General features: G+C 43.7%; 1 protein-coding gene across 1 annotated transcript; it reads right to left on the bottom strand.

Moving 5' to 3' along the window:
• Nucleotides 1-486: 486 nt before the first annotated feature.
• On the bottom strand, nt 487-26,814 carry 128up (GTP-binding protein 128up). Its single transcript, XM_037427907.2, has 9 exons — nt 26,648-26,814; nt 25,180-25,345; nt 23,700-23,900; nt 19,878-20,047; nt 11,438-11,623; nt 8,573-8,685; nt 4,986-5,108; nt 2,973-3,068; nt 487-2,179 (listed from the first exon to the last, which is right to left on the bottom strand). The coding sequence occupies exons 1-9, from the start codon at nt 26,687-26,689 to the stop codon at nt 2,173-2,175; spliced, it is 1,104 nt and encodes a 367-aa protein (XP_037283804.1). The 5' UTR covers nt 26,690-26,814; the 3' UTR covers nt 487-2,172.
• Between the last annotated feature and the right edge of the window lie 276 nt (nt 26,815-27,090).

Below are 27,090 nucleotides of genomic sequence, written 5' to 3'. Positions count from 1 at the left end.
GCGTCTCAGAGAGTTTGAGCTAGTCCAGTTGAGGAAAATTTGGCGTATCTGAGCGAGTTCAGAGAGTGAGTGAATAAACTTCATTGCAAAATTTAGCACGTATGTGGTCCGAGCTAGAACACACAGGTAAATGACAGGAGACCTTGTACCCGTATAACCTCCCTCACCTGCTGGATGGCTCATTCTTAGCCTCGGACATCCGAGCCAAGCAGTACTAGCCACCACTACCACCAGAGGGCCACACGAGAACTTGTTAAGTTGGGGCATTCCCACAGTATGTGTTTATAAGACGCGTTTTTTTTTTTGTGCATTGTTTGCATTTCAAAATAGATTTCTTGAGTTAGTCTGAGTGAGCTCCAATCTCTTTGCCAACCTATGCTCAAGCATCTCAGACCGGTTGCGATCAAACTTCACTTACAGTAACGGTGAAACACCAGCACACCAACCAGCAATCGGCTTCATTCAAAATCTCAAGTTACGCAGAAATGACGGGCTGTGCAAATTGAAATTTATTCCGCAACTGCGACGTTTTAGTGACAGTCAGGTAAACACATACTCAATTTGTTACTAGTTCTCTAAAAACATTCGCCAGTTCCATTATTTTGAGGGAATCCTATTGATATGTGGTTGTCAAAGGTATCAAAACAATGTGACACTAGGGGGCATCATTATATCAGTCTAAATGAGCAGGCCACTTTTTTTTCTTCGTTGTTTTATATTAAAAAAAAAAAGCTTCTGCTTTTCATGCTTTCATGAAAACTACGTGCCACTGTAACAACAGCATAGCCACTAGTATTCAAGCAGAGTAAGTTTAAGCACCAAGAAAGATGTATCTAATGCTTATATCATGGAATTCCCAGTAATTATGAGAGAACAATTGCCTGATATTTTTTTTAGTCACGTTGCGTGAACACCGGTAAAGGGGCTCAGGAATATACACACTAAACGCAGTAAAAGCTGCTAAAGCTTCTGATAACTAGAGTGAAATCTGAGCTTACTGTTTCAATGTTTACTAGCATCAGAGGAGCGCGTAGGTATGTGCTAGCCGATTTTAACCTATTGATATGACCCTCTAGTCTACACATGTTAAAAAGTTTTAAACGAAGTGACAATTTTACAGATTCATTTAGAGGGTGAAAGGCAGTCGTACCATAGGACCAACGATGCAGCCTTAAAAGATGAACGGCACGACCGAGGATTGTGAAACGCCATCGCACAATCGCATTTCCTGCACCTTCTATGTGACAGACAAAGAAAAAAAAAAAGCCTTTTGCAAAAACGCAGAGGCTTGTCAGCCATTGTCGGCGACCTAGATACGTGCAATAAGCGGCTGGCCTTCACGCTTTCTGCCAAAGGCTGTGCATTATCACCAAAGAGGAGAGCGAAACATGGTTTAAACAATTCCTGCAGTCAGGCAAATTGAAAATTTGCTTTCGGTTAAAAGAAACAGAGTTGTCATATAGTGCCCTTGCAGGACTTTCCTAATTTCATTGATGTGGCTAAAGAAGTCATGAGTAATGGACACAAATATTGCGTTCCCTTTCAAGCACTGCGCACACAGCAAGTCCATTTGATTCACTTTGAACAGAGTGAATTAGTTCGACATTTCGCTGGTACTCCCACATTGGCACAGAATAACCTTGCCATGCTCAGCACGGTGGCCATGTACCTTAGCTTAGAATTCCTAAAAATTCCAAGAAATTCTGTGAATTCGTTTATCATAAGGTCTCCCCGAAGCGCAAAGCGAATGGCAGGTTACGATCGCCACTAACACACACCGCAAAAACAATTAACAAAGTGCAGTTGTCTACAACTAATGCAAAATGCGCAGAAAATTCAAGAGAACTTCCAGTACTATGTGTTAAAAAAAGCAGTCATACGAATTGTCACCATCTACCGTTTCCCACAGTCACTACGCGTCCCGAAAGTGCGGGAAAAGTTCCTCGTAGTATGCTTTCCTTTTCACTATGCAAGCCAAGGCGGGCTGTCATAGAAGATATGGGGAACGACCACGTCGTTCTCATTCCGGCACAATTGTGACTGTGTCATATGTACACCAGCAGTTGCGTTGAGCTTGAAAGTCTGAGACGATGCCACTACCAGCACGAATTGCAAGTCCTCACTTCTCACAAACCAGCACACCCTCGGGCACCACTCGTCGCAGCATCTATGTCATACCCTGCAAAAATATACGCGACATGAAATAGGTCGCCTACTTAACACTTTGGTTCTGCACAAAGCCATCACCGATGTTTTATAAACACCGTACTTTAAGTAAGTACAGTAGAACCCCTTCATATGGGATTAGCACCAGTGAACAGTTCTTGCCTTGTATAAGAGGTGCCTCTTATTAGCGAGCTACCATGTTCTCATTTTCTGACCAACCCCAACTTTTATGCAAGCACACTGGCGTCTCTCATACCTAAGTGTCTCTTAGATCAGTTTACCTTATAAAGGGGTTCAACTGAATACAAAACCACTAAATCTATACACTCAAACCTCTTTATAACAAAGGTTCATCTTACAAGAAAATAAGTTAGTTACATTCGAAAATTCGTTATAAAGGTTATTCCTAATGCTGTACTATTTTTTATTTACTTTGCTATGACTGAAATTTCGTTATATCCATCTTCATTATATTGAGGTTCGAGTGTACCACCATAATTGCCCTCATTCTCATTTCTACGACAAGCTGCAACAAATAGCAAAAATGGGAGCTTTAGAAAAGTGATGTGGGCTTCTGTCTAGTACCACACGAAACTACAGCGAGAAAAACACATCAAACACGTGCCTAGAAGTCTGGATTAAAATTGCATAGAACTAAATTGCTGAAGCTAGTGACCCAAGATTCTTGCAATGTACAGTTTTCCATTGATGTCAATGAAGAATTGCAAATTCTGAGCGTGCCTCAGCCAAGTGGCAACACAGCCACATCAAGCCACATGTACTAGCCAACCACATAGGCGCCTTACCTCTTTACCACCTGGACAACATCCTCGTCATTTAATACGTGCTCCTTGCCCACTTTCTGTGGATTGTGCTTCACCGAGGAGCCCCACACCAAAGCACTGCAATAAGAGATAGAGATGAAACAGTGCGGCGAAAAACCTTTCCATCACAGAAACTGCGTCATGACATGCCATTCTATGTGACAGCAACGGCGCTGTTGCTTCAAAGGGGCCCTGCAACACTTTTTGAGCATGGCCAGAGAAGCGCTACCAGCTGGCAGTGAAGCTCCTGAGTATACGCGAGCCGGACATTACAGCAAAGCATGGGGCCCGAAATTCACAATTTTTTTCGAAGTAGGCTATAAACTGCTCGTTCTTTGTGGTGCAAACCAAAACGTTTGCACTTGTACCACAAACACAAAACCCACTTCCATTATTGGCCGATTTGAGAATTGCTCGCGGCACAGTTAGCACGGCCACAGCGAGGTGCCGCGATGTGTTCACTCTGCACTTGGTGAATGCTAAAATTACACACAGTAAAGCATTACACCAACACACTCACAAAAACACTGAAAGTGTGCATTCAACGAAAAAAAAAAAAATCATTTGAAATCAAAGTGCATGCTGACGGCGCACTTTTTTCTCATAATATTGATGAAAAGTTGGGGGGGGGCATGAGAATTACGTGAGGAAAATTTTCCATGAAAACATATGGAACAAAAGAAAAAAATACAACGCAGTGGTCACAAATTGGGATTTTCACACTAGCAACTAATTATGTACTATACAAGCTTTGAGAAGTACTAATGAAGACTTACCTTAACAATAAAACTACTCTTTCAACACAAGGCAGGATTTATTTGAGAGACAAAAGCTGCGAGCAAATAGTAGAGCAAATAGTACCTTCTGGCAATACAAACTTCACCATAGAACTGCAAACTTAGGAACACAGAAGGCCTAGCGTGTCTCGGTGGCTTTCAGTAAAGTCTCTAGATATAACTAAAGTAGCGCCATTCCTGTCAGTGTGCGGGCTCCTCCTCTTTCCCGTGCTTTGTAGCCTTGGTGGAACAAGCGCAATCTCGTCTGTCCTCGATCGCGTGATTTCTTTTACGTCCACGACGACACTGGCTTACCCTCCCCTGTGCGCTTAGCAAGTGTATGCCTGTGTTCCTCGTTTCTAGCTAGATGCTGCGGGGGCTCTGATGCGGTTGCTGAGAGAGGAGGCAGAGGCGAATGGGCGCATCTGGCGCTTACTGTAGTTTCTTAAGGAAGTAACTTTCGGCTGCCCGTGCTGCCGTCGCCAGTAGCGAACACAAGATTCGTCGACTCCAAAATGCATACTGACAGCCCTGTTGTCGCTTAGTGCATGCTCAATCACTTCCAACTTGAAAGAAGGCGCGTAGCTACAGTATCGTCCCCGTAGCTAACCATAACACGGACACAATGTAGACTGACACACCACAATGCGTGCTAGCCACTTTGGCTTGGATTAGATTGGGGCTCCGTGCATTGATAATACGCATAATGCTCACGAGATGGCGTGCGCTATCATCAATAGTGGTTGAAAGGAGCCGACGACAATATGGCTGCAATTTTCCGTGACAATTACTCGTGAAAAAAAAATGTTTTTTTTTTTGGGGGGGGGGGGGTAGCAAGGTGAGGGGTGCGAGAAATATGCGAGTGCGAGGATTAGGCAAGTAAATGCAGTACGTCTTGCACCCTTGTCATCTTCACTTGTGTAGTTGTCAACACACTTGCTAGTACAATGGGAAAGAGAAAGTGCTTTAGTGCGAGTTACCAATTCATGTAACCTTGCTCCTGCTTGACGAATTCAAAAAAGGAGGACGCTTAAGCTTTGCCTTCAAGAGTAGACTGCGAAATGAGCTTTTTAACATAATCGCATTAAAATTTTGTGGCAGCTAATTCTTGAGACAATAAAGTCTGTTAATGCAGCTATGTGGTGATTACATGGATCAGTGTTGCAAGGTTCCTCAAAAAATGCCTTTTACTAGGAGGCAGGAGAGAGCAAACGATTACCACTTGAACTCCTTCATAATGGTGCGGTGCAGCTTGTTACAGAAGTCTTCCACCGTTTTTCTGTCCTGGCTTAGAATGACTGGTGCTTCGTAGTCCGGTAGCTGCCCTTTTGGTTTGGTGTATCTGCGATGGAGAAAAACACCATTTATCACAATCTGGTAATATATAAGATGGGATGATGGAGGGAGATAATGTGATGGGATAAGGCAAATTGTTTGGCACTGTGCCAAGAGTGCCTGTGCTTGCAGAGGCATCAGCATATTTTACAATTCACATGATGTTTAAATGATCTTCTAAAGCAATAATCCAAAAATACAGCACACTTTCTTATTTGGTTACATATTGAATACTGCTGCATATCTTCAGGTGAATCTAACTATTTCAGACATTTGCTTAGTATCATGTCGACTTCTTGGCAGTCCCCTTCCAGTTTGAATTGTTAGGCAGCAACCGTACTGCTGCTATTCCTCCAACAATTACAACTCCTACAAAACAGTACTACCACTACTCATCATCATCATCATTAGCCTGACTACATCCACTGCAGGACAAAGGCCTCTCCCATGTTCCGCCAGTTAACTCGGTCTTGTGCTAGCTGCTGCCAATTTATACCAGCAAACTTCTTAATCTCATCTGCCCACCTAACCTTCCATCTCCCCCTAACCCGCTTGCCTTCTCTGGTAATCCAGTCAGTTACCCTTAAGGACCAGCGGTTATCCTGTCTACGCGCTAAATGCCCAGCCCATGTCCATTTTCTCTTCTTGATTTCAACTATGATATCCTTCATCCCTGTTTGTTCCCTAATCCGCTCTGCTCTCTTCTTGTCTCTTAAGGTTACACCTATCATTTTTCTTTCCATTGCTCACTGCGTCGTCCTCAATTTAAGCTGAACCCTCTTTGTAAGTCTCCAGGTTTCTGCTCAGTAGCTAATTACCGGCAAGATACAGCTGTTATATACCTTCCTCTTCAGGGATAGTGGCAATCTACCTGTCATAATTTGAGAGTGCTTGCCAAATGCGCTCCACCCCATTTTTATTCTTCTAGTTACTTCAATCTCGTGGTTCGGCTCCGCGGTTATTACCTGCCCTAAGTAGACAGTCTTTTACAATTTGAAGTGCACTATTACGCATGTCAAAGGGCTGCTCTCTTCTGAGGTTGTTGTACATTACTTTCGTTTTCTGCAGATTAATATTAAGATCCACCTTTCTGCTCTCCTTGTCTAACTCCGTAATCATGAGTTGCAACTCGTCCCCTGAGTTACTCAGCAATGCAATGTCATCGGCGAGGCGCAGGTTACTAAGGTACTCTCCATTAACTCTTATCCCTAACTGTTCCCATTCAAGGCCTCTGAAAACCTCCTGTAAGCACGCGGTAAATAGCATTGGGGAGATTGTATCCCCCTGTCTTACACCTTTCTTGATTGGTATTCTGTTGCTTTCTTTATGAAGCACTATGGTAGCAGTTGATCCCCTGTATATTTTTTCCACGATGTTTATATATATGCTTCATTGACACCCTGATTCCGCAGTGTCTGCATGACTGCCGATATTTCTACTGAATCAAACGCCTTCTCAAAATCAATGAAGGCTATGTACAGTGAATGGCTATATTCTGAGCATTTCTCTATTACCTGATTGATAGTATGAATGTGGTCGATTGTTGAGTAGCTTGTTCGAAATCCTGCTTGTTCCTTTGGTTGATGGAATTCTAATGTTTTCTTTACTCTGTTAGCAATTACATTTGTAAATAGCTTGTATACTACATAGAGCAAGCTGATCGGCCTGTAATTCTTCAAGTCCTTGTCATCTCCTTTCTTATGTATTAAGATGATGTTAGCATTCTTCCAAAACTCTGGTATTCTTCCCGTCAAGAGATACCTCATAAACAGGGTGGCTAGTTTTTCTAGCACAATCTGTCCTCCATCTTTCAGCAGATCTGATGTTACCTGATCCTCACCAGCAGCTTTGCCTCTTTGCATGCTCTCCAAAGCTTTTCTGACTTCTTCTATCATTACTGGTGGGGTGTCATATGCGTTACTGCTAGTTCTTATAGTATTAAGGTCGTGGTTGTCCCGGCTACTGTACAGATCTCTGTAAAACACCTCCGCTATTTTAACTATCCTATCCATATTGGTAGTTATTTTGCCTTCTTTGTCCCTTAGTGCATACATCCGACTTTTGCCTATCCCAAGTTTCCTCTTCACTGCTTTGATACTTCCTCCGTTTTTCAGAGCGTGTTCAATTCTCTCCATGTTATACCTTCTTGCATCAGATACCTTACGCCTATTAATCAATTTCGAAAGCTCTGCCAGTTCTACTTTGTCTGTTGTACATGAGACTTTCATGATTTGACGCTTCTTAATGAGATTCTTCGTTTCCTCAGAAAGCTTGCCAGTGTTCTGTCTAACTACCCTGCCTCCAACTTCCACTGCACACTCCGTAATGATACTCATCAGATTATCATTCATTGCATCAACGCTAAGGCTGCTTTCCTCACTATGAGCCCAGTACCTGTTCTGAAGCGAGACTCTGAATTCCTGTACTTTCCCTCTCAGTGCTAGCTCATTGATTGGCCTCTTGCATATCAGTTTCTGTCATTCCTTCCTAAAGCCTAGGCAAATTCGAGACCGTACCATTCTATGGTCACTGCATCGTACCTTGCCAACCACTTCCACATCCTGCATGATGCCAGGGTGTGCACTCATTATAACGTCTATTTCGTTCTTATTTTCACCATTAGGGCTCCTCCATGCCCGCTTACAGTTTCCTCGTTTTTGGTTCAAGGTATTCAAAATCCGCACATTATTGCGTTCTGTGAATTCTACTAGTAGCTCTCCTCTAGCGTTTCTAGCATTGATGCCATAATCTTCTACTGCCTGGTCTCCAGCCTGCTTCTTCCCTACCTTTGCATTAAAGTCTCCCATCAGTATAGTATACTGTGTTTTTACCTTACTCATTGCCGATTCCACGTCTTCATAGAAGCTTTCAACTGAAGCGTCATCATGGCTGGATGTAGGCGTGTAAGCCTGTACCACTTTCATCTTGTATCTCTTATTCAGTTTAATTAGGATACCTACCACCCTTTCATTAATGCTATAGTATTCCTCTATGTTGCCAGCTATGTTTCTATGAATTAGGAACCCCACTCCCAGTTCTCTTCTGTCAGCCAAGCCCCGATAACAAAGGACCTGCCCATTCTGTAGCACCGTATAAGCCTTATCTGTCCTCCTAACCTCACTGAGCCCTATTATATCCCATTTAACACCCTCTAGCTCCTTGAATGGTACAGCTAGACTTCCCTCACTAGATAAGGTTTCAGCGGTAAACGTTGCCAAGTTGAGGTTCCAATGGCGGCCTGTCCGGATCCAGAGATTCTTAGCACCCTCTGCTGCGTTGCATATCTGACCGCCGCAGTGGTCGGTTGCTTCGCAGCTGCTGCTACTACTACTACTACTACTACTACAATTAACAATATTATTGATCTAAGACCACTACGGGACACACTTCAGCTTCATCAGAATGAAAGAACCTTAGCCGTTTCAGCAGCTGTGCAAAACTTGGTTTTTCTGCCTTTAGTAGATGACTTACATGCGTATAAGCTTCAGGTAAGACCAGGCCTTTTCTAGAAGGTCATCGAAATTCCATTTATGATGAGCAGAGATCGGAACACAGTGGGGGATCTTGTAGATGATGTCCAGTTCCTGGAGATAAAGGTTACTGTAAATCAACAAAATTCTGGAGCAATTCTCCAAGCAGGGAAATGAGAGCAGGTGAAGCTTGTCTTTGAGATGCCCAACGTACAGCTCTTTTTTTTTTCTTTTGGACAGCACAATGCTGCCTCTTAATGTAAGTATTGTTTTATCAGCGGTAGCAGCCATTCTCAAAATGCTATTTTCGGCCTGAATTGGCATGGCATCCTTCATGTTCCTTCCAGCATTCGTCAGCCTCTACATTCAAACCTCGATATAATAAACCCGATATAACGAAATACAGGTTATAACGAAGTAAATGAAGAATAGTCTTGCAATAGAGGAGTAGCCGGCACCACGCATTGGCACCAACCTCTCCTTATGTATATTTAATTAAAAAAAAAAAAGTAGTGCAATGGTGTTAGGAATATACCTATGTAACAAATTTTCGGATGCAACAAACTTACTTTCATGTAAAATGCAACTTTGTTATGATGAATGTAGCACAGTCCAACGAAAGGACCATCACACAATCGTCGAAACACAAGTTAGGAATTCAATTTTCTTGAAGTCAAAATTTTCCTGAAATCTGGTGTTCCTGATATAAACCATTTACATCGTCCAGCAGGTAACTTTTAATCTAGCAGCACAAACTATTTTAATGAAGAGGTCGCAGCAAACGTACTGCTTCCCCCCCCCCCCCCCCCTTCTTTTTTTCTTCATCATCGGTAGGTCACATTTGTATGCTTGAGTTCACAGTGGGCGAGCATAGATGTGCGGTCTGGTGGTCGAGGCACTTGCTTTTAGATTGCAAGAATTAATATTCTAACCGTAGGCCAGAAAGAAATTTCATTAACATTTATTTATGATCTCCTTGGCGTGTGCCAGCTGCGGCTCAGGATGGCTTTTGGATGAGCACGTCTAGTGTTTTTTCCACAGCTGTGGATTTTTTTTTTGGTACACTGCCTGTTTTGCAGTTCATTAATACAGTGTAGACCACTTATAACGTAACCGCTTGCAGTGCAGGACTGGTTACAACACGGTCTTCTTCGACTCCCATTTACCCTCCCATAGAAATAGAACCCCATGTATATGCATACCGGTTATTGTGCAGGCCCCCCCCAAGATGACAGACCGGCTATAATGCGGTTGCTGAAAAATCATTGTGACAAACGCAGTAAGGAATGCGCGTCTGAAAGGAGGTGTGCTGCTGGGGAGCGAGCGACGAGGTCGTGACGGAGGAGGAAGCGTCGCGAAGTGGACGAACGAAGGGCGAAGAGAGGAAAAATAAAAGAAAAAAGGACCGTGGCACGCTGCACGTCTCGCCGAATAAGGGAGAAGAGCGGATGCCCACGAAGCCTTTGTACCGACGCCGACGCGGCTACAAGTAGTGAACTAGCAAACATCGCTAGTGTGGCTCTGGCCACTTGCTGGCGGTGCGCAGCTCACCATGGCACGCGCGATCTTTTCCTTACCAACTGCGCTTAAGAGTTTCCTGTTGGGAAAAGCGCCGTTATTGAGCTTACTTCAGATATCGCGTTAGCTTCCTGGTCTGTAAATTTCAAAGCTTTTACGGCTTTAACATGCGAGCTTTCGCCTTTGCTGCCAGTGCACGGTCTTACATAAGCTTGGTGGGTTTTTGTTGTTGATCTCCCGTCCGCCAACACAAACTTCGTATCACGCACGCTGCTCTTCGTTCAGTACTTTAGTGCAATCATTTTGACACACGATCTTCATGTCTTGGACAAACTTCCCACCACAACATACCGAACGACAGGCTAGGCCTAATCAGCGTTTACTGCGTTTAGCGTTCATGTGCTGCCTAAGTTTCGGTTTATAGTACGAAATTAACGAAACTTTGCGATAGCTGCACTTGAAGGGAAGGGATACATATTGTTAAAAAAAAAGAGCGTGGCACATGTAGCACTTGAATGGTGGTTCATAATTAGATTGCGATGACTTGAAACTGGGTGCGCGCCCGTGAAATCGAACGATTGACGTCTTCCAGTACTTGAACATAGTTTCTGCGTAATGTGCCTGATTGAATTAACCTCAGTTAGTCTGAGAAATAGTCGGCAAATTTCCGCTATGTTGCTATCTTTTGTTAGACCTCCCTCAATCCTTTTCCATTTATTTTGTTGGGTATGCGATTCTGTAGTGCTTTCTTTTCTTTTATTTTTTGAGGATTTGAAAATTTGAATGGTTGTAAGCACCACACATCGCATGCTTCAATTCAACACATGAGGCTGCATGCTCAACACGTTGTGCATAACAGCGGCCCTTGAAGAAGGCTGATTTGATTATAGTGCAGTACAGCTTACAGTGCGGATATTCGTGATTCCCGCGACTTACGTTATAAGTGGTCTATACTGTAAAGCTCCTCTTGAAAAATAAAAGATGTCTTTCAAATGATGAGCAGAAATTCAAGTACATTCTTTTTACCCAGTACTGCTGCTGCAAAAACGTCGAACAGCTAACACAAAACACAGACAATTTAAAACAACTGGCTGTTTTCTTTAAAAAACCTCTACTCATGGCAACCTGTCTTTGCCTGAAAATTACTGTGGCTTGTCAAAGGCCACACTTATGCCACAATAACCAGATTTAAAAAACAGACACAAAAATGAGCAACTTCATAAAACACCAGCAGTCTATGTACGACCAAGGTTCAAATACATATTTCTTCTTTTTTTTTTCTGATATTGCATATCAAAACAATGTGCCCAGCAGCTCACTTGAGAGAGGAGAGACAAGTGCAACTTACTTCAACAGAAATTTGGTCGATCTTGTTGAGTACATAGATGCAGGGGATATAGATGCGGTTCCCTTCAATCACGTCAATCAGGTCATCAGAACTGGCATCACACCGTAGCGTGATGTCAGCGTTGTGGATCTTGTATTCAGACAAAATGGTCTTCACTGTGTCCATGTCTAGCTCTGACTGGGGCACCTGTAACCATTGCATCCAGAACAACAACAGAAAGAGTATGAGGCATTATCTAGCAACGTAACGGAACTCCTAAACAAAAACTATTTCATAGTTTAACACTGCAAAGTCCCGTAAAAATTTGAGCGAATGCTCCCATTATAAGGCCCAACTTACTCACAAAATGGAGAAGGCTGGGGGTGGGTTTTCTCGAACAGTACCTGAATTCAAGATGCCAACAGCAGTCTTCCCTCCCCAGAAAAAAACGGCGTTCGCACGAACTTCCACAGAAGTTTCCTAGTTCTGGTCCATCGTACAGCACATCACAAGAATGACTCACAAACACAAAAATTGCCAAGCCTGCGCGGAATGTGCAGTGTAGTCACAGCTAGAAGAGCAGCCTTTCAGAGCCTGTTTTAAACATTCTTTGGGTAACTTCTAGAAGCACACTTGCAGGGTACCGCAAGCACACTTGCGGAGTATTTATGGTGATTTACCGCATAAATAATAAATTTTTATAGGGATGCATTCACTATGCCATCCTTCGGAGAAGCGTGATATCCACCACACACTTTCAAGGAATTTTTTGCAATATTTTTTATGCTGTGGTTGACGACGACGAAGAATTATGCCTGAAGCTTTTGAGGTTGGTTGAAGCATTTGACGAGCTACTTGTAACACAACCCACATTGTGTGATGCCTGGCCATTCCTTTGCTGTTCTAAAACACCTTACTACTAATATTAACGCGATTTTTTTCCCCAAGATCAAGCCTGCCTAAAGTCAATTTCACACAGAGTTTAGAGAACTGGCATGGCTCAGTGATGGAGTGCTGGGCTCTCACGCAGGAGACCCGGGCTCGAATCCCATTGTGTCCCTGGTGTTGCTTATTTACGTAGTTTTTTTTTCTTACTTCACACGACAGTGGCTACGGACACCGGCGGCAGACTACGGCTCACATGATCCTTGTTGTGAACTCACAACAGCTTGCGTTGTAAAAACACAAAGGCAGCGCACCCAGGCCATGGGAAGAATGGCATGGGGGCACTTCCGATGAAGAGCCAACGCCATTGCAACAGCTCTTGGGAACAGACCCAAATCATGGAAATACTAGTTTTTTCCATGTGCACCATAATCTAAAAAAAATATCATGGGTACCATTTTCAAATTGCAAATACAGATCTCAAAGGCTATGCTTGAGCTCGTGGGAACCTGGAAATCATCATGGGTGTCGATCACTAAGTTCGGGGTGCGATCATTACGCAGAAATGAAAAAAGAAGTCAGACTTCAAGCACAGGTGCTTAGAGATTAAGTTGCTAAGAAGGATGGTTCGAGTGCATTCAAGCCCGCCAGTGTTAGCTGGCCACAGTGATCTGGGTGCGAAACTGAAGGGCTGGGGTGCCTTTTTTCTTTTTTCGAAAGGCACGGAATTGGAGGGGTCGCTTGCTAGCAATATCAGGGCAAGAAAAAGGACCCCAGGAATGTTACTGCATCTTGTACTCATAGCTGGAGCCAGCCAGAAAATTATCGAGCCGCTTTGTACTCGACACCAGAATCACACAGCTGAGATAAAATACCATGTACAGTAAACTTCCAGTATAAATGGAAATCTCTTGAACAGGATTGCTGCTTAACTCTATCGGGACTGTCAATCATATATCGTTATGGCTCCCTGCATGCGGCCAATTTCAAATTTTTGCTTGTTTTTACATATACTGCTATATAGCGTTTACCGTATTTACTCCCGTAATCCTCACACTTGCATAATTCTCGCACCCCCCACATCGCCCAAGAAAAGTATGACTTTTTTTTTTCCTCGAGTAATTATCACACCTCCGAAAATGGCCGCAATAATGCTGTCCTAATGTCTTAATGCCGCAATAATGTCGCCGTTGGATGGATGGATGTTGCTGTACCCTTTAGATCAGGCGGCGGCTAACGCCCCCCTAGCCGTAATACTTAGTGAGCTAAACACCAGATTTATCTTCTTTTTTTCCCTTTAAATAGTGAAGTTGAGGGCTGGTACTTTGCAGTGAAGGGTTTAATTTTCACTCGTGCCTTGACTTTAGCCACCAATCAGATAACCTTCTTCTAGTTAATTCTACCCGCTTAAAGTCTATTTTGCCCTCCCTGTCCCTAAACCCCAGTGCTTTGAAAAACTCTGCGCCATCATCCTGAACAATAGGGTGAAGCCCTTTACAGAACATTATCAAGTGTTCAACAGTTTCCTCCTCCTCTCCACATTCACTGCATACCGTCTACCCCTTCGTATTTGGCCCGATATGTCTTGGTTCGCAATACTCCCGTCCTGGCCTCAAACAGTAGAGAACTACCCCGAGTATTATCATAGATCCTTTCCTTGGCGATTTCCTGCTTAAAAGTTCGATAGATCTTTAGTGCGGACTTCTTAATCATGCCAATTCTCCACATGTCAGTCTCCGTTTTCTTCACTTTCCTCTTAAACGATAGTTCTTTTTGGTTTAGCCACCTGCTGTTTTCTAAGTATTTACCAGTCAATTTCCTGGTTTGCTTCCTCCATTTTGTATCGACATTCTTCATGTACAAGTAGCTGAGAACCTTTCTAGCCCAACGTTCCTCCCCCATTTCTCTCAATCGCTTCTCAAATTTTATCTTGCTGCTAGCTTCCCTGCCCTCAAATAATGTCCATCCCATATCACCTTGTACTCCCCGATTCCCTTGAGCTCCTAACGCAAGCGTACCTATTCCACGTTGCTTAATTTCAAATCTTGCTTGAACTTCTGATTTCATACACAAGACCGCATAGCCGAACGTCAGCCCAGGAACCATGACCCCTTTCCATATTCCTCTCACAACATCATACCTATTGTAATTCCACAGTGCCCTATTTTTCATGACTGCTGCATTCCTATTACCTTTAGTCGTCACATATATTTCGTGTTCCCTTAGGTACTCGGTCCCATTGCTTATCCATACGCCCAGATTTTTGTATTTATCTGCTATCTCTAGCGTGACTTCCTGCATCCTAAGCTCACAACCTTCATTATCATTAAAAATCATGACTGCTAATTTTTCCTCACTGAATTTGAAATCTAACCTATCTCCCTCATTAGCGCAGATGTCCATCAATCTCGGCAAATTTTCCTTGTCGGCCATTAACACTATATCATCTGCGTACATTAATGCTGGTAGTGCCTGATCAATGAGTTTTCCTTGTTTGACGAAAGAGAGGTTGAAGCCAAGTCTACTACCCTCTAATTTGGCCTCTAATCCTTGTAGGTTCGTCATGAATAACAAGTGTGACAGCGGATACGTCTGCCTCTGCCCCCGTTTCACCTCTGTGGGCTTGGATACCCGATTTTCCCACTTTATAACTACCTTGTTAGTTTTATAGATTTCCTTTAAAAGATTAGTGACTTCATCTTCCACGCCTAGTGTGTCCAGTATTCCCCACAAGTCCTCTTGAACCACGCTATCGTACGCTACCTTGATATCCAAAAAGCCGTTGATGATGATTGTGCATGTCATCTGGCACTATCGCTTAAGCATCAAGCGTACTATTATTGCACAGAAATTCAATCTAAGTCAAGCCAAGCCAAAGCGGCAAGTGCGCATTGCGACGTGTTTTGTATGTTGTGTCGGTAATCTTGTGACGTTATGGGGCGATACTGAAGCTACACGGCTGCTTTCAAGTTGAAAGTGATTGATCATGCACTAAACAACGGCAACAGGGCGGCCGGTAGGCCCTTCGAAGTCGACGAGTTTTGTGTTCGCTACTGGTGACGGCAGCTGAAAGCCACCAAGACGCGTCGGGCCTGCCGTGTGCTTAAGACTGGGATTGATGGTAAACTTTATTTCTTCACAAGGAAACTGTGGACGATTCTTTTAAAGAGCCATCAGCCCAATACTGACATCCTACGCTTACCTTTTGAGGGCTCTTGTTGAGCGACGAACGCTACCGTTACGCCCGCAATGCCCACATGCTTTGCTTATGGTATTTTAATTCTCAAGTATTTGATTGCACTTTTTGTGTCTGAAATAAATCTTGCCTCGTGTTGAACCTCTGCTTTTATTGTTTAGGTAAATTTTAATTAGTACTTCTCAAAGCTTGCTTCTAGTTGCTGGTGTGAGAATACCGATTTGCGGCCACTTCGTTTTCTTGTTAGCTCTGCAAGTTTCTGTGGAAAGTTTTCCTCACATAATTCTCGCACCCCCCAACTTTGCATCCGTTTTCCGCCAAAAAAAGTGCAAGAATTATGCAAGTAAATACGGTACTCATCACTAGAATTTCAGTTTCAGCATAGTTTGCCATTTTTGTGCGAAGCGGCGATACTAGGCTTGTGCCAAAAATTGAAAAGCGTTTTGATTCGAATAAATTTTTAAAATCAAATTCGAATAGCATATGTGTCACATATTACAAAGAATAATGGGCTTATTGGTCATAAGTCAACTAACCTGCACAATATTTTTTTCTATTATTGAAGCAAGGCTTGTGCAAATTCCATTTCTTTTGGCTTAAAGGAAGTGGAAACAACTATAAGAATAGCAGAATTTGACTTTCGTTAAAACACAAGTGATAACCTGCGAGAGATGTTACGTGTTAAAATTTACCATACTTGGATCATATAAGCCAGTATAACGAGCTTTTAAACTTTAAATGATAATATAAGTATTTAACCTTAAAATAAAAATTATGCACAAATTTCCCCTGATAAAGTGTTTTCACATGTTTGCATCCCTCCACTGCAGTGTAACCACCCTTACAGGATGGGATGCTACATGCAAATTAAAACGCATTTAACGGCCCAGTAAACAACTTCAAGGTCCATAAATTGTTATAAAAAGAAATATGTGCACTTTTATTTCGTGAACATGCTGCCACAAGGATTTTGTGAATATGTGCTATATTGAGGAAGTTACAGAGGCTAGTACATCGCTTTCGGCTGGTTTCAAATTTTCGCGCGGCCTCTCCACCCTTCTCCTTCAGAAGGAGGGGAAGGCCCGTCCTCGTGACTCCGCTCACTTTGGCAACGTGACAAGACCTCGGCAATTGACATCATCGACGAGCTCAATCAGTCGCAACACACTTCCGGTTGCTGCGATGCCTGGTTGTTTACTGTTTACTCGGTGCCGATGCTTCTCCACAGCCAAGTCATTCGATTTTCAGCTGACGATTTGCAGTAAAACTGCATTCTAAAACCAGGACATAAAGTTGGCCCAATTTTTCGGGAGCAGACTGTCGCGCCATCTGGGAGCAGAAACAAAAAACACAAATAATGCGTTTATTTGTGGGTGTGCTGGTCAACAGCTGGTGCGACAATCTGCTCACTCCCAAAAACTGGGCCAGTGACGAGTCCGGATTACGATATATGGAGCCTATGGGGAGTTTTGAAACTCGTACGGTTGAATAGCTCTGTCGTAGCTGTGGGTGGGAACAGGAACTGTCGTTGACTCCACTACTGTTTGTCGAGACCTGGTTTCGACCAATCGACGAGCTGCGTGCTGCGTCACGTCGCCAATCACCGAGCTGGCATCACTGTACATGGAAAGAGCATTGGCCAGGTGCAGGAAAGGACCGCGGGAATCGTTTTTCGGAATGGAGGCTCTGCATAATGCGCAGATCTGAAATACTCAGAAAACGTGACCGCTGCGATCTATTCCAAGATCTATTCCACAAATGGCCGAGCTTGTTTGGGGGTGTAAAAAAAAAAAGTCGAACCCTGTTGACTGGCCTATGCAGGCGTTTTCACAACCTAGCGCCCCTCCTTTTCAGTGAAACCCTGTTTACAAAAAATTACATGCGAACCAATATACCTATTCGTTCACTTAAAATACTTTAAAGGGACTAAAGGCAACTATGAAGTCAACGTTGATTGTTGAAATAGCAGTCCAGAAACCTCGTAGAGTTACTTTTGTGCCAAGGAAGGACCTATTTTGAAATACAATCATGTTTTGGTGGTCCACATCGGGTTAGCACACTTCAAACTACCCGCCACTAAGAAGCGGACGAACTCGCGTCACTGTTGCCAAGCACAACGTTGCCCGGCTTTACTGCGCTAGTAGCAGCCGACCGAAAGCAGCGGCAGCCACAGCAGCAACAATGGCCACTGATCAATATCCTGCCGCCATTGGCTTCGAGATAGCATACGTATTTTGCTTCAACTGCGCCCCGTTAGATGGCACCTCCTGTTCCGTGTAACCACTCGAAAATTAAATTTTTTAAACCACTCTCGCTATTTTCCATAGTAACGTCCGGCGGTTATTTTTTCCATGAGCCAAACAGAAACGAACAAGCAGCCTTTTATTGCATCTCTTGATGTACGGAAGGTTCTCTATTTAGTGCAGTTAGATCGATTACTAGTGATTAATTGTAGGCGGTCCGTTTGAAGTCATCGAAATCATTTTGAAAATGTCCTACAGCTGCGGCGCTTGTGTTCTTGTGCATTTAGATTAATTTCTCAGTAAGTAGGCCGCTGTTGTTGATAATATTGTCGTTTTAGGTGTTGTCGTACATTGAGATTTTACTCTCAGGTGAATTGTTATTTGACTTTAGTGTCCCTTTAAAATTTCCAAGAATTTACGTTCTGTTCCAAGGGAATACCATAATATTTGTTCGAATATTCGATGTGTTTGAATATTTGCACAAACCTAGGCGATACATGAGAGAGATTTGTAGGTAGTGGACCAGCGAATGGAGCAGACCATGGCATTGAACTCGTATCAGGCCACCCAAAGAAACTGATGTGAATCGTGTGATTCCACTGCTTTGACAGCAGATTTTTTTAACGAGCTCAGCAGCGAGGAGCTTGAAGATGACTCTTACAGCTTGGATTTTATTACATAGAGTGATTCGGACAAGGATCGACCTAGGACTTCAGCCAGTACTTTTTATGTTGTCCTTGCAGCAAGAGTTCAATAGAAGATTATTTCATTATATCTAACCGTTATGCCTTGTATTTCAATCTTTATGAAAGACCATTTCATTACCTTCATTGTGATGTAGAGAACATAAATATAGCACTATTGTTTAATTTAATAAAAAAAAAAAAGCTTACCACCCATCCCCATAGCCACTTTTTTACACAGTACTAAAAGAGTTGATAGGAAGAAATTCCTCTAGTGTGACTGGCTCTGTACTTCAATTCTCCACCCATGTCTACCTCTCGCAAAACGCAACTTCTGTTAAATAGAACATAGTATTTTGCTCGTTTCTTTAGGTTTCGTTTAACAGTCTTTAGTGCGATGCTGACAGGTTGAAACGAGACGTCAAAACATTCAGCATAACAAGTGGCATTGCACAAGTGCTGGAGGTAACCACGTCATGACACAACAAATCTTTCAACTAATGTAGGCTTCAACAAACGTGTTTAGAGTACAAATAGCATCAGTATGAAAAGAAATGAAGATGGTGAAAATGGAATTGCAGTGGACTCTAAATCAATCAAACTTTCAGTCAATTCTAACAAAACCCAAACATCGGCATTTTTATGTAATTAACAGTCACAAAAAATGCTGACTGCCTGTCTACAAAATGGCCAAACTAACCAAACCACATGAATTAAAGATCTCAATACGATAACGACGATATGTGGGGTTTAACGTCCCAAAACCACCATATGATTATGAGAGACGCCGTAGTGGAGGGCTCCGGAAATTTCGACCACCTGGGGTTCTTTAACGTGCACCCAAATCTGAGCACACGGGCCTACAACATTTCCGCCTCCATTGGAAATGCAGCCGCCGCAGCCAGGATTCGAACCCGCGACATGCGGGTCAGCAGCCGAATTAAAGATCTCATGCTAACCGAGGAAGGAAAAATAAACAAACGGAAACGGTCTGGCTTTGGGCTATTTCACGAACGCTTCTTAAAATCGCTTTGGCCAAAGTACACTGGAGTCATGCAGCAAAGCATTTCAAGAATAGGAAGCTGCTACCAACTAATGACAAAATGCAACACGTTTCCTCCCAAGTTACAGACATATGCACACATTCTACAAGTGCCAGTATTATCACTGATGTATACACATTTTACCTACAATCATGCGGAGCTGAGTATGATGTTTCTGCAGTGCTGAGAAACAAAAAGCATAAGCACATTAATTGGTTTTTCACCAAAAGTCATAATTAGGAGAATCATGATAAATTCAAACAATACTCTGAGGTTTGCTCGAGATGGAATTGTCAAGAGTCTGCATAATGTACATTACTTAGCTCTTAAATTGTCCTTGCTTCAATCAGCAAGGGTGAGCAAAAACGAAATGGCGTATTTGTGAACGACGTTGCAGGAGCGGCAGCTTACCAGCATCTGCAGGTTGATGCCACCTTTGTCCTTTCGCCGAAGCGTGATCGCCGGAGGCTCCTTGTTTAGCCGGATGCCGAAGCCTTCTACCTCTCGCTCCAAGATGCGCTTGTGCTGGAGGGGTTTCAGCACGTCCAGCACAATGAAGATAAGGCTGCACGTCCGTGCGACTGCGCAAAGCGTTTTCAAGCATTTTATTTGCACAATGAAAAACAGTTGCACCCTTGCAGTTATATCTGGCCTTTTATGCACCGAAACTGCAATATTATTATGAGGCATGCCACAGAGGAAGGCTCCTGGTGTTTTGAGCACCTGCTGTTCCTTAATTTGCACCGACGCTGCACAATAGCATTTCCACCTCTATCAAAATGTGACTGCCAAAGTTGGCATTGAACCCACGACCTTTGGGTTAGCAGCTGAGCACCGTAACCACTGTGGCGACAATTGCACACTTTTCTGTAACACAAATATTTGCTACACTTGAATTTCCTTTCTCAAAAACAGTGCACTCGCTACTTTGCTACCAAGAATGCCATGCCACACCAATTGTGTGCACACCGTTCATGATCTGCACACATCAAAAACTCTGCCTTATTCGCAATGCCCACAGACTGTCGCGCCGCCAGGTGGAATTTAGGAGTGTCCTCTCGAGAATAATCAGTAGGCAGACACTCCCTTGTTTGGCCGTGCTAGTAGCCTCAGTGCCAACACGTTGGCAAGAAAGGAAAGGCAACCACTTTCCACGTCTCATGCATCAGTGAATAAACCATACAGTTTGCGACACGATAAATCTGATTCGTTCTTGCGAGACGCAAAGTTTTCGTTAAAACGAGCGGCAACTCGCGCTTTCTATTATGGGCCGCAGAGTATGCAATCAGCTTCGCCAAATTCGCTGTAGCCACGTAGCTTAGTTAAATGTTATCGTCTGACCCTCTCACTTAAACTAACTTTGTTTTACATGTGTATAACATTGGTTAGTGCTTTTGTGAATCCCATAATGTTCATTGTACGTGGAAAGTCGCACGGGCTCGAGATTTCCTCTTCCAAGACTTGAACTTTTGCCAACGGTGCACCGCTTCTTTTTGTGTGTTTATTGATAGATGGCAGCACACTGCAAGCGATTCACTTGTTGGCGGGTTTCCAGCAAAACATTATCCGCGCCCGAATAAACGCAGTGAGTGACGCAGTGTTTGTGTTGTACGTAGTGTGTGACGTGTTATTGGTGTTGTCGAAGTCATTTGGCAGAAAGAATTTCTCAGATTGCTTTTAGCAGTAATGTTAAAAGAAACCATCTTGATAACGAGGATTTTTTACTGGACATAGAAGGCTGCCAACGCACCGAGAGTGGTAGCGGTAATGAACGATCAGCTGCAAACTCATGAGGAGCAAGTTGCACTTCATATACCCTCATGCGTTTATGTTTTTTCACGCTTTTGAGTCAATTTGATTACATTTATTTTTTAATATTCTTCAGCAGAGTAAATATAAAACCATAGCTTTTGTTGTACGTGCATTGCATGTGTAGCCCAATTACTCTGAATATTATGGAGTGACGCATGCTGCCGACACGCTCGAGCTTGACCAGCGAAGCGAAATGGTTACAGCGATGAAACGTGAAGTTTTGACTACAATCCACGCCTCTCTGCTAACTTCTTTTGAACTTTACCAGTACCTTCCAAATGGTGTTGTTGTTTGACATATTTTTGCAATTTTGACATTTCGAAAGCAAACCTGTGTATTCTTTCCAAAATTCTTGTTTTGATCGCGCTAATAGAACCTGCAACATCCTAGTACAGTGAATTGTGCACAGTTAGTCTGAGCATGGCTGTGACTCTACTTAATGGGAAATTAAATTTGTGTTCCGTTAAAGAAGCAACTCCACGTTGCTGACGGCGCAAGTAATCACGACGGCATAGTATGTTTGCAAACCATCGCCATGTTAAACATTCATTCCCATGCGGCAGCGATTGCGCGCTACTTATGGTGCATTCAGACGACGGACCGAATCCGGATTTGTCGTGGACGCGGACAGCTAATCCGCGGATGGTCCGCCTGCAGGCGCATCCACACGACGGACGGTGTCCTAGGGGAAAACAGCCGGATTACCCTCGACAGTAGATTCGGCGCTCACCTGCGCCCGCTGGCAGCAGACCGGTTTGAGAGTATTCAACATGGATGCCCGCAAGAAGCGAAGCTTGGCTGCGATGTTTGTCGTGTTGTGACAAATGAATGAGTAGTGTTATTCTTTCAGGAGAAAAGGGAGTTGCTAGCAGGATATTCTTTCAACTACATTATTCCCCACTTGTAGAACTTCTAAACGTGTCTCCTGCCTTTTTTTTTTTTTAGAAGCGGCACGTCGCCGGTTGCTGAAGTTGGAATATTTCACCACCATGACGGCTAAGAATCTCGCGTGTTAAGCGACGGCGGCGACATTTCCCGAACCACCAAAAGTGATTTCTGCATATTTAATCACCTGAGAACAAAGTCTCCGGAAACTAAGTAAACAATGCTCAAGCGTAGATGATGCCGACCAGTCATGCAGCTGTCCGCGAGCCATGGAGGACATGCCGCGAGCAGACGAAAAGTGTACTGGTTGCCACCGACCCCAAGCTATTTTGCTGAAGTACCGGCTCTCCCCCGCCAGAATCCCAATGGGAGAAACAGGTTGGGTTCATCCGTCCGCGAGCCGCGCGAACGAGGGGAATCGCTGATGTGAGGTCACGTGACGCGCCGTCCGTCCCCCCACATCGGGATTCGATCCGTCGTCTGAATGCACCATTACTAGCGGCCTACTGCTGCGGCAAATCCATCAGGCAGGCTCAGTACCAATTACCTTGGAGTGCCATTCAGTTCATTTGTTAATTCTAGTTCGCACAGTTTTCTGCAGCACGCACAGGATTACGCAAGGCATCGTTGACGCATGGTCGATCAGCTGACACCACCACCCTTCGCACTGCAGTAAAAAATTAGGTAGCGAACATTTAGCAGTTCCTACCTTTTGGGAAAGTGCTTTGGTTCGGTATACATTCATTTGACAATCAACGGTTCATCCGATGGAAGTGGCACGAAGCGTACATTCGTGCGTCTATCATTTCCTATGCCAGTTCATGTGTTGACTTTCCTCTTGCAGCCATCTTCGATTGCACGGCGGCACATAGTTATAGCCCGTGGGCATTGCGAATAACAAGGGTGCAAGATTGATTATATATTTGCGCGAGAAAAACATTTGCTAGTGAGTATAGGATGCAACTGTTCTTAGAGAGTCGAAGACACAGCACAAACTCAAACCTATGTTCGCTGACATGCTTTCTTCATCAATGAAGAAAAAAAAAAAATGGGTAGTGGCAAAGCGCTTCCTGCATGTGTTACAGTGCCAGATCGTTTAGTGCGAATCGCCGTGCTTTTGGTTTTTTGAAACAGATGCTTAATCGGCATAACTTCTACACTGTATGCTTTCACGTTAACCAAATGCAGAAAAGAGAGTATTGAAAAGGGAGCAAGGAAGTGAAAGAAGGTTTTCCCATACACACAAAAAGCACTTTGGAAACCTTACAAGTGAGGTAAACAGAAGAGCATAACCACTCCTTCATGGGTAGGGGAATAAAGCAGGAAGGACGGGGGCAAGGGGGGCACCACTTCAGCGGCCTCAGTTGTTGAAGTGGCGCCACTTTCCTTTAGCGATTTTTAACAATAAAGAAAGTGCCCCTTCAGCAACCCTAGTAGGAACTAGAGAGCACTGCTTAGGGTCTGTGGCATAAGAAAATAAGGTAATTAAGTAACAAAGAGAGAGGAGCGAGAAGGAAAAAACAAAATGACACCGACCAGCAATAACCTGTCGACCTCGACCCTTTCCATCCTTGGCTCCTTCGATGATTCCCGGTAGGTCAAGCAGCTGAATCTTCGCCCCCTTGTACTTTATGACACCCGGCACAGTGGTCAGCGTGGTGAACTCGTAGGCCGCCACCTCGGAGAAAACACCCGCCAGTGTGTTCATGAGCGTAGACTTGCCCACCGATGGGAACCCTGGGTGCGGTGTGAACGTTTGCTAGCCTTGTAGTTGGCAGCCCTCCTTACAAATTTGGAATGGCAGTTGAACGATAGTGTGATAAGAGACACTAAGGGAAAATAAGAATTTGTTAGAGAAAAAGGTCGATGTTTGAGAACGTCTAAAATGTCAAAATTACTAACGGCAGTGCTCTATTAATTGGCCAATTAAGGTAAATGTACGATGCAATATGCGCTACGAGTGGGACATTTTGGAATGAGCCTGACTACGTTGGAAGTCCTAAGTACAATCAATCACTAGTACTCAGATTACCTTGACAAAAAAAGGAACATTCTGGGCATAGCACAAAATGTAATAAAATGCTGCTATGTGTGTTTCTGTATGATTCACGCAAAAAATTACTTGGCATTATTACAACAGACAATGGCGCGGGTGGTCCTAAAGTTACGTTTTCACTGGGCAGAACTCGGCTCACGCGGTAGCGTTTCAGTGGTAGTTTCATTAAGGAGTACCGCTGCATGTACTGCATGCATGCTCGTGAGAGCCACTCTAAAGGGAAGCCCGAAAAAAGCCTGTCCGGACCCAAAAATTCTTCGCACCCTCCGCTTATTTGCAGGTCTGACCACAGCCTTGGACAGTCAATTCGCAGCCGCTGGGAACTGAGTGCCGAGGGTTAAAAGGTGCGATCATATGGGAGATAGTGGCCAAGTACTGCACCAGGGTGGCCAATCCCGCTCTGGTGAGGGAGTGCATTACCGGCAGGTGGTCGCCAGTGAGACTGCATCCCAGACTTTTACTCTTTTTTTTTTTAACGATTCCATCATAACACGTTTCAGTTAAATAAACGATTGGGAATGGTCCGGTATCGGCATTTGAACCGAATTTTGAACAATGCGAAGTGTAAGATTACTTTCAATTGAAAAGACTTAAACTTCGAGCTTTTCTTCATTTCGTTAAGAAATCGCCCAATAAAAAGTTTCAGAACAGACATGCTTACATAGTTCCTTTCTGTGCCATGGTCTTATTTCTCGTCAGTGCATATAATCATTTTTCTTTGTACAGTTCTTAGTGTTCACATTTATCTTTTCGTACTGTTCCCTATACTGGACCTCTGCATGAGTTGGATCAGCAATGCAACTTGCCACTTTTCTGAGTTGACAAATTAAGTTTGACACATTCACAGTTACCCGATCACTGTCTCACTGAAAATCACATAGGCAACAAGACTGAGAAATAATCATGTATATGAAGTGTAAAGGAATGCAGTACAGGAACTTGGAATATATATATACTTACCCACGAAACCGATCCTGGCGTCACCAGTCTTGGCGACGTCAAAGCCCTCGCCAGGTCCACCGCCTCCACCTTTTGGCGTGATCAGCTCCCGTCGAAGCTTGGCCAGTCGAGCTTTCAGGAGACCCAAGTGGCCCATAGTTGCCTTGTTCCGTTGGGTACGGGCCATCTGTCAAGAGAGATAAAATGTAGCTCGGCACTTTGTTTCGTCAATTCTTACGCACTGGTCAGCTCTTTATTTCGTACGAAAGCTGGCACATCGAAGCTCTGGTTGTGCCAAGTTCATAACGTTGAAATGCAACAGCTTGCTGAGCAAAATAAATCTCAATTGCTACCATGACAAAACAGATGCAGGGGCTGCTTCTCTAGCGATCAGTTGCGTGTTCAACAATGCTGGTTAAATATGTAAGTAAGAAAACAAAAATGAACACTGCCGGGAATGGAACAGTCACATAGAAATAGCCAATTAAGTTTGGCTGTGTGAGTAAACTGTAATTTCGTGCAGAACAGCCGAACTGTAATGCTCAGATGCATTAGACTGAAAAAATAAGGCTATCCGAACTTTCACTGCATTCTGCCCACACACACAAAAAAAGAAGTAATTTCCTTTTCCGGCCACTCCGTTATGGTCCGCTCTAATGGCACGGTTTACACGAATTTCCGTTTCTAGCGACGTGTCTAGTACGCTAGAGTTATCGATTCAGTCTTGGAGCACTACTGCAGGCGAGGCAAGCTGCAAACTTGTTACCGTTTTAATCGCAAGTTGAAAGTGTCTGACAATCGGTTTACACATGCTGTGGCTGTCAAACTTCGCCAACGATTCCCGTAAACGCTACATGCATATACTGGTCCACGTGATTAGCCAAGAGTGGAACGCAAAAGGAAATAGCTGCTTTCGTACGTTCACACTGGTAATGTACTGAGACTAGACATGGAACGTGCACTGGGCAAATGTTTTTGAAGCTTCGTTGCTTAGCATTAGTAAATGCAAAGCATATAATCTTATAGTACACTTGCACTGTATATTTCAAAGAAATTGTACGTAGAAAACACTGCGGCAAAATTTATGCTTGCTGACGCAGTTGACCCCAACACGAAACTCCGGCACGAATCTAGCTTTACATTTTGAGCAGCTGATAAAGCGAGGCGAGGCGTTGATATTTTCGACCCATTTTCGCTACACTAGCGGAACACTCCCGATGACTGCCTAAACGGCGAGGATGTTGCTTGAGATGCCACGCACGTCAACAGCGAAACACTTGTATTCCTAAAATTAAGCGGCTCGCGACACGTGCAGTATGTTGCGCTGCGATAAGTACGCTCAGATGTATTTTCTTTTATTACAAGACCAAAATGGAACGTCTCTGACACATTTGAAAGAACTATGTCATCGAGGTCTTTCGCGGGTATTCAACCCGTATGCCGCAGGTCTCCTCTTGGAAGCGACCGTGGGAGCAAGAAGCCAGCTTACCTCGGCCTCGATGGCCGCTATTTTTTCGAGGACCGTACTCATCTTGGCGAGTTAAGTTTGGTTACACGTATATTTGAATAACGAATTCACGTTGCACACTTCACGTGGGTCAGACACACATGGCACTGCGAACTAGAAAAGTCACCGGCGGGGGGCGGCAGCCGCTGAGAAAACCCGATACAGCAAATGCGAGGCGTTGCTGAAATAAAAAAAAAAACGCGATGCGACAAAAATTATAGTGGCAGCACTTACTTTTGAACTTATAACTGCAAGCTAAAAAAAACGCTTTCGCTGCTTTAAGTTTTATTTATTTTTGAAATAACCATTTATATTTGAAATCTTTGCCTTCATTACATAAACTGCACGCGCTATCACGCGCTATATTTGGCGCAGAATCGACAAAAGCAGCGAGTTTGCGACGAGCAACTGTGGTACAGTTTGGC

The sequence above is a fragment of the Rhipicephalus microplus genome, chromosome 3, assembly GCF_043290135.1.
Source record: "Rhipicephalus microplus isolate Deutch F79 chromosome 3, USDA_Rmic, whole genome shotgun sequence".
NCBI lineage: Eukaryota > Metazoa > Arthropoda > Arachnida > Ixodida > Ixodidae > Rhipicephalus > Rhipicephalus microplus.
Note: the sequence above shows the minus strand (reverse complement) of the source record. Positions and strands in the feature narration are given on the sequence as shown.

Bases quoted from the DNA above. Each gene is read 5' to 3' on its own strand.
- 128up (XM_037427907.2), bottom strand. From the start codon at position 26,689: ATGAGTACGGTCCTCGAAAAAATAGCGGCCATCGAGGCCGAG. The intron at 20,048-23,699 runs GTCGGTGTCATT...CGCTTTGCGCAG, and splicing joins AGGTCGACAGGTTATTGCTG to TCGCACGGACGTGCAGCCTT. The intron at 8,686-11,437 runs GTAAGTTGCACT...CTTTATCTCCAG, and splicing joins TCGACCAAATTTCTGTTGAA to GAACTGGACATCATCTACAA.